This window comes from Coptis chinensis, chromosome 4 (genome assembly GCF_015680905.1).
Source record: "Coptis chinensis isolate HL-2020 chromosome 4, ASM1568090v1, whole genome shotgun sequence".
NCBI lineage: Eukaryota > Viridiplantae > Streptophyta > Magnoliopsida > Ranunculales > Ranunculaceae > Coptis > Coptis chinensis.
Window position 1 is genome coordinate 102,038,391 of NC_141459.1, and position 8,257 is coordinate 102,046,647.

At 37.5% G+C, this 8,257-nt stretch overlaps 1 protein-coding gene across 1 annotated transcript; it reads right to left on the reverse strand.

Moving 5' to 3' along the window:
* Positions 1 to 1,090: 1,090 nt before the first annotated feature.
* Positions 1,091 to 2,729, reverse strand: LOC147506374 (uncharacterized). Its single transcript, XM_086605753.1, has 2 exons — positions 1,862 to 2,729; positions 1,091 to 1,383 (listed from the first exon to the last, which is right to left on the reverse strand). Exons 1-2 carry the CDS (start codon positions 2,727 to 2,729, stop codon positions 1,091 to 1,093), a joined length of 1,161 nt encoding a protein of 386 aa, XP_086461879.1.
* Positions 2,730 to 8,257: the final 5,528 nt, after the last annotated feature.

Genomic DNA, 8,257 nt, shown 5'->3' on the forward strand with positions numbered 1-8,257 from the left:
TGAAATTGTTGAAAAACAGGATACAGAGATAATGATTGCATCAATATATATGAGAAATATTGGATCAATACATATGAGAAATTACAAAACATATGAGAAATAGATTGCATCAATACATAAATGAGTGACGTGGCTGCTCAGCTCGCATACCCTCTTCTTGAATCCTAACTGCTTCACAATATTGTACCCAAGTATATATAGAGTTAAACCCACCGTCAAGAAATTGTCGAACGTGCCCCTCATATTTTTCTGATGGAAATTGTAACATGATTCCAATTCGAGGAGTATTGGTGCAAATATATGTTGGGCGCCACGCAACATATCCAGGTACAGTTCCAACAGGTACATAACTTGGATAGACTTGTCCAAATGTTGCTTCAGGTTATGATGGGCCATAAGGTTGTTCATGAACCCCCATCCAATATCCATATGAAGGAGGACCACTAATAGTTTGAGGTTGTGGCGCTTGTCCAAAATCGGAACCATATGACCCATTACTCGCAGGTTGACTAAACATGTCACTAGAACCATCATTCTCTCTTGATTGGTTGTGTGTCCCTGAACTCATACTCATTGCTTTAAAATTAGATGAAACTGAATCAATATCAACATCAACTCGTCTAATGTGTCATCCATGTCTTCTTTGACCAACATTTCCACGCCTTTGCTCGCACCTTCTTTGGGAACTGTCATTAAGAACTTCTCTATCACGGTTGTTTCTGGATGCAACCTCATATACATATGGGTCAAGTGAAGTTTCTTCATCAGTCTCGTCATGCAATTCAACGTTTAAATTAACTCCACCTCCACCACCACCACTGTTGTCACCATCACCACCACTATCATCGTCGTCGTCGTCATCATCATCATTATCAACAAAATCAGGGTTTTGTGTCTCATCATCATCGAAGATATTTTCAAGTAAATTATCTTTTTAAAAGATAGGTGTGTCGAATTCAGGACCCAAACTAAAACTAGGTTGTGCATCACCACCTTCTTCAATTACTCTGTTGATAAGATCTTCAACATATGGGTCAGGCCTACCTGATTCCGTATCTAACACTGGCGCTAAAAGATTTTTATCAATAACCTAGTCAGCCAAGGGATCAACTTGTTCACTATCCATAAATACTTGAGTGAGGTCAATAATTTGGTCATTCTCTGCATTTTGTGCACGCCTTAGCTTCAAACGTAAATTATAGTGAACTTTCACCAACATCATCAATTTTAGCGTGCCAATATGGTTCCTAAGCTTCGTGTGAATTAGGCTGAATGTGCTCCAGTTGCGCTCACACCCAGATGATGAAGCGGTTTGAGATAGGACTTTTATCGCCAACTCCCTTAGCTCTTTTGTGTCACCACCATACAACTCCCACCATTCAGCTGTATTATTTAAACCGAAAAAGCAAATCTTAACTAGTTATGGTCCAAGCATTAGTGTGATTGAGATTTGAGAGTATGCCAAGCAAATCTTAATTACTTACCAGGTTATGAAATTGTCATTCCAGCCCGCGTTGCAGGTGTGCCAAATCCCCCAGTGTGACCCTGAAACAAAATCATCTAATAGACCAAAGTGTTAGTGAATGTAAAATTTAAATTCTAACTTGAGAATATCAATATTCTTATTTTTACGACGATGCAATGTTTTAGCCCTTTTCACCATCATCAAATAACACTTTTATTACTGCGAAATCTGCATCAATGTGGGGTTGAGAGAATTCGAGGTTTAATGTGTCCGGTACTCGTGTTCAAATACATTGCTAAAAAAAAACAAAAAACAAAAAAAAAAAAAAAAACTCTTTTTAGGAATATTTGAAATAGTAATAATTTAATTAATTTAAATTGAATCAATTAAACTCACCAGTATGTGTGTAGCACATCAATAATTGTTTTGTCCATCTTTTGTTGACAATATCAAGGGCCCAACCACATCCAGGGATTTCAGAGATCTTCTCCCTCACTACATCAAAAGCTTTATGAACATATGGCATTGTTGCTTTTTTGTCACCATCTAACAACCTTAGGCATTTGTACAGGGGCTCAAGAATTTGTAAAACATAGTTAACATCATTCCAAAAGTGTTCTTGAGCGACTTGCTCCACAATCATCATAGCTTCTACAGTCTTAGCCGATGGGGTGTCGAGATATCTTTGACACACGAACATTTGCCTGAGTAATATCTTTTTCTGCTGGAGACTTCTGAGAGCCAAGTAGTTTATTGCAAATCTAGTTGCTGCATGTCTAACTATATCACCACCATATGACAACCTCATTAATGCTACGACCCTAGATGCATTATAAATAAACTTTGTAACCGCATGAGCCTTACTGATACACCCGGCCACCCTTTCTTGTTTGGCAATATTTTTTAACATCAAGTCTATACAATGACAAGCACACGGTGCCCAAAATAAATTGTATCTTGGTGTCTTCATTAACAATTTTCCAGCCTTTTTGTAAGCAGAACCTTGATCAGTTACTATCTGCACCACATTTGGTACACCTATCTCATCCACAACCTCCTTTATTAAATTATATATGGTTATGTGATCTTTCGGATCAATGGTGACATCAAAAGACTTCCGAAAAATTGTTTCTCCATCACAATAAACCATGCATAAAGTTAACGAGGGACATCTTTCTTGTCCCAGACCAACCATCACACATGATGGTGCATCCATAAGTTGGATACTTCTCTGCCACTTCACGACTGAATTGGTCGATATCATCACTTTCCATCTTTAAAATATTTTCCCATTATCTCTTGAGCAGTTGGTCCTTTCACTCCAGTAGGACACGTCGTGATAAAATCAATCGTTGGTTGGTAATACGGATTGTTCGATGTTAATGCATGTGGAGGTACTCCAGCAAAATTGAACCATGTATTTACGCGTCTACCCAACTTCTCCATCCATGTCTTCATTTTGCCCATGTTCTTGACACTAGGCTGATCATGTCCCGACTGTCTAATAGTGTATGGATCAATTGTTTGTTGTCTCATGGATTTGGACCTCCGAAAGCCCATGAAACTCTTTCCTTTATTGCGTGATCCAGAACCACCTCCTGAGACAAAAGTAGGTTGATGCCGAAAATTTCTAGCTTCACTACCTTCCCTTCCTAGCTGACCCTCTTCCCATTGGTCAGTTGCAGAGTTTCTTCGTGCACGTTGCATGCCCTGAAACTCCTAACCCCTACTTGAGTATGCTCTTGCTTATTCTTCTTCCTCGACATTGGAATCATCGTCAAAATTTGCACACATTCTGTCTTGGACTTGAGTCTCCAGCTGTCGTCTTTTAACTCTTCAGTCTTTTCCTTCCTTTACTAGATCTCGCATTGCAACTCTTACTTATCCAGGGACTTGAAGACACTTTGCTATGTTGTTACCAAGATAAGTGTTGTTTAAGTCGACTAACCCTACCACTTTGAAACTCAAGTTGACAATAATTACATCTAAACTTCATCTTGGTGCTATCCAATGGTGTACCATGTGACCAACCAATATCTGGTGTCCTAACCATTTTGATCTTAGGCAAATATATAACCTAGAATCTGTAGGTAGACAAATATAACTAATTAATCAAAATGTAAGACATGCATTTAAAAAAATATGTATGACATAAAAGTAGAACATGGTCATCTACATTAATCGGATCTATTCGATGAAAGCAATCAACACTAATCAAGCACGGACACCGACACGCGACACAGATGCGTCATGGACACGTTTGAATAATAATCATCATCATTATTATTATTATTATTATTATTATTATTATTATTATTATTATTATTATATATATATATATATATATATATATATATTGTTAGAGTTCTTGTAAGTCGTGACCGTGGGACCGTTAGCCCCCCCGAACCGAATTTTTTGGATTTTCTATATTGTAAACAGACTATTTTTTAGGTCATCCCCAGTTATAATTTTATCCCGATACTAGTATTTTCATGCAGTAACCAAGGAAAGTAGAAATCTTATATTAATTAGTTACATGATCAACCCTTATAATCCGACTTAATATACTAGTTCCATAACCTCCATTTAGATTATCTTCATTTATAACAATAATAATAATCCGACTTAATATACTAGCTCCATAACCTCCATTTAGATTATCTTCATTTATAACAATAATAATAATAAGCAATTAGGCTCTAAATAATCCCTATGCATAACTAGATATGGAAGAACATAACTGATCTACAACTACAAAGTTAGTCTCCATTTTTTTTTTCCCTTTTACCAAATACATACCTGAGAAGTAGTTCTCATATGATAAAACAGATAAGTCTGTTGTCTAGGAGGCCCAAAAACACCATTTCCGCCTATGATAAATTTGTAAGACTCTCACAGATACAATAAAGTCACACAACCAATGAGAAGACTTGAAGACATATAAAAAAACCAAGTAATAAATTATGGGAGTGATGTGAGCGTCAATAACCATTCTGTGATAATGACTAATGGGAACCAAGGTAATATGAATTATGAAATGAAGTGGCTGCTATCTTTCAATGGATTGGGCGAAATTTGAGATGATTCATTTCAGTTGGTAGTTCTTGAGTTATATACTTATATAGTTATATTCATTTCACTTGATAATGTTACAATGGGTGGAGTCATCACGGATTCATAGGTGATCATTCACATGTGCACGATATTAGGCTATTAGCCACTTTAGCAACTACTTTAGCAAACACGTAATGTGCGACTGCAGAGAATTGAATGATAGTTTATCACTTTATCACTTTATTGAATGTGAGAGAATAGTTTATCACTTTATTCAATTTGAATGTACACAGAAATGACAGAACGTCAGAACCAAGTAAACTTTATTATGCACATTTCATTTTTTTCGGATATATATCATTTAATTCGCCAAAATATATCGGAAAATATCGTTTAAATCGCAATTTTAATGCATATTATCGGAGAAAAAAATCAGAAAGGTATATATCGATTATATCGAATATGTCGTAGATAAAAAGATATAAAACCGATATATATCGGTTTAAAAATGATTAAATTTTCAGAGCTGAAATATCGGATTTTTCGAAGTCGGATTGCTGAAAAAACGATATATATCGGCGAAATTGTGATAAATCGACGTCGATATTTTCGGCCTTGATGTCAACCATGTGAAATTGTGAATGATCAATTTTATTTGGGAAAAGTGGGCAATATTGTTTTGTGTGTGATGATGGAATAGAGGGAACAACGTCATTTATGTACGAGTTGTGTAACATGGCAACATGCAAGTGCTACTTTATTCGAAGGAGTTTTGATCAGATGTTCCAAGGTAGAATTAAGAATGCTTATTCGTTGATTTAGATGATGGATTGGAGTTCTCGAGATACCATAATACATGGACGATTCTCATATTTTTTGGTACACTAGAATTAGTAGGACTGGATGTCAGTGATCATTTTCATAAGAAACAACTGATAACTCTTAGCGTTCCTCTAGTGAACTATTCGCAAAACTGGTTGTGAGTGGTGGGATGGAAACTACAAATGTACAATTTTGAATACAAAAGAAAATATAAAACTTTTATGTACTGTAGAGGTACAGTTTAGGCAGGACCTTACAATCTCGGAGAATAGGGGTTGTATAAGATGTTTGACTTAACTCAGGTCGGTGTTATGAGCTATCTACGTATTTAGTTCTATGATGAACTAGAATCAAGTCAGACGTAGTTCATCTTGAGTGATTGAGTTGAAGATGGAGAGAATGTGTGCCTCTCCCCGAGAATGGAGAAGACGCCTCCTTTTATAAGCGTAGATCCCCCTTTTGTGTTGTATTGATGATTGTTTTTATTCCTTCTATTACGTAGTAATGATCTATCATTAATGATATTGTTGACCGATGGTTGTCTTGCTTGGTTGAAAATGGAGATTTTTAAATTTTTCTAGGTCGTTTGGACATTACGACCTTAGATAGTCGTATGCGACGACAGTCTTGTAGTCTGGACCGGTGAATGGGTTTTGCCACGAAGTGGTTGAGAGTGGAGATTATGCTTGACATAGCCCCTTTCTTTATATAGCATCGCTTTTTTAGAATAGTATTATAAAGAAAGATAATAAAGGAGACCGCGTGTTTTACTTGGTTGAAAATGGAGATTGCTATGAATTGAATTTTCTATGTTTGTAGGCTGGATGTTGTTTGTCGTTTAGAGCTTTGTTGGGAGTTAATGTGGTAGTGCGCAGATAGATTGTAGCTCGTAGTGCGTAAATCGTAAATCGTATGTCGTAGCTCATAGTGCGTAGGTCGTAGATCATAGTTTGTAGATTGGTTTTGACTGATAATTAGCCTTTGAGTGATAATTACAGTTGAATCAAACTTAACCCTGGCGTTGGTGTTAAGTTGATTGTACGCCTTTTGGGGGCGTTTTTATTGATAGTTAGCCTTTTGGAGGTGTCACTATAGTTGATAACTAGCCTTTTGGGGGCGTCACTATGATTGAATCAAGCTTAACCCTGGCGTTGGTGTTAAGTTGATTGTTAGTTTTTGGGGGCATTTTTGTTGATAGTTAGTTTTTTAGGGGCGTCACTATGGTTGATAGCTAGTCTTTTGGGGGCATCACTATGGTTGTTTCCCGTTAAGCGTCCTTGATTGCGATCTGACATCGTAGTGCGTGGTTCGAACTTGATCCTTAGTAGGGCGTCAAGCTTTGATTGGTTAATAGCTAACCTTTAGCTGGCATGCTTATCGCTAGCCCCCAGTTCGTAGTAGAAGCAGCCATTTGTGGGTGTTAATGTTGTTTAGCCCCAGTGAAATAACTTGTCCCAGTTCGGAGATGGCTATGGCTAGCCCCCAGCTTGATTCGAGAACACTTGGATGTTTCTCGGTTTGGAATTGTTGATTCCTTGATTTGACAAAGTATTGATTCCCCTTGATTTGTTATTTCAATTGATGATGGATATGTTGGCAACTTTTTGTGTGTGGTATAACTCCATGGCGAGTGAGCTTTTTTTAGATTGATTGACATCATCGACGCGAACTTTGCGGTGTGGTAGTCTGGGACGACCTGGAATATTGATGTTCGTTCAAGCTCCAGTTAACTGATAACAACCTATGTACATACATCGAATGTTTGGGATGTTATTTGTTGTTCGAGTTGTTTGTTGTGTGGTTAGTGACAGTTGGAATATTGGTTGCTTCTTCCAGGTTGTAGACCTGCTTTGACCTGAATTGAGAATGACTTGATCAGAGGACGACATGACTTGAGGAAGCCTTGAGCTGAGGATGACTTGATCAGAGGATGAGCTATCTGAGGATGACTTGGCTGAGGACGACCTGAACTGATGATGAACTGATCTAAGGATGAGCTGACTTGATGACGAGCTGTTCTGAGGATGAGTTGACTTGAAGATGACCTGTCTTGAGGACGACCTGAGCTGAGGATGAGCTGACTTGATGATGAGCTATTCTGAGGATGAGCTGACTTGAGAACGACCTATGTTGAGGACGACCTGAGCTGAGGATGAGCTGATCTAAGGATGAGCTGACTTGATGATAAGCTGTTATGAGGATGAGTTGACTTGAGGATGACCTGTCTTGAGGGCGACCTGAGCTGAGAATGACTTGACTTGAGGATGACCTGTCTTGAGGGCGACTTGAGCTGAGGATGAACTGATCTTTAGCTAATTGGAGTAAGTTTGGATGTGTTTTAGTATTTTGGCCATAACTTTGGCTACAGTTGTCAGAATCATGTGTGTGAGCCCAATTCGAAATCTCGGTGGCGCGCACGCTGTCACCATCCAGCCTTTGCTCCATGGTGACCATTTTCGAGGTCAAAATCCGCTGTTTTCCCCTCCAAATTCATTTTTTTCTGTTTTTGTCCGACCTGACTTGATGATGCACTGATTTGATGGATGACCTGGCTGAGGACGATCTGGCTGATAATTCCTTTTGTCAGTTAAAGACGTGGACAAGTATGATTCGATGGAACCAATTGCCTTTTCAGGTTTTTAACTTGGACCTCATTTTAGATCTCTAATATAATTCAACCACGTGAAATGTGCTTATTCTTTTAAATATTTAATATCATTGTTGTGTTTGGGCGTAGTATTCTAAAATTGAATTGATTAGATATAATTATGAAAATTTGATATTTTTATTGTATTTCAAACAACTATTTAGAAATATGTCATATAATCAGATTATATTATTATATATTTTGAAAGTGTGAAATATATAGATCCAATATAACCGATTAAATCCCAAATTAATTACCGATTAACCTAT

Coding starts and splice junctions, on each gene's coding strand:
- LOC147506374 (XM_086605753.1), bottom strand. CDS start 2,729: ATGATATCGACCAATTCAGTCGTGAAGTGGCAGAGAAGTATCCAACTT. Junction 1,384..1,861: donor GATGTGCTACACACATACTG/GTGAGTTTAATT, acceptor TAAATAATACAG/CTGAATGGTGGGAGTTGTAT.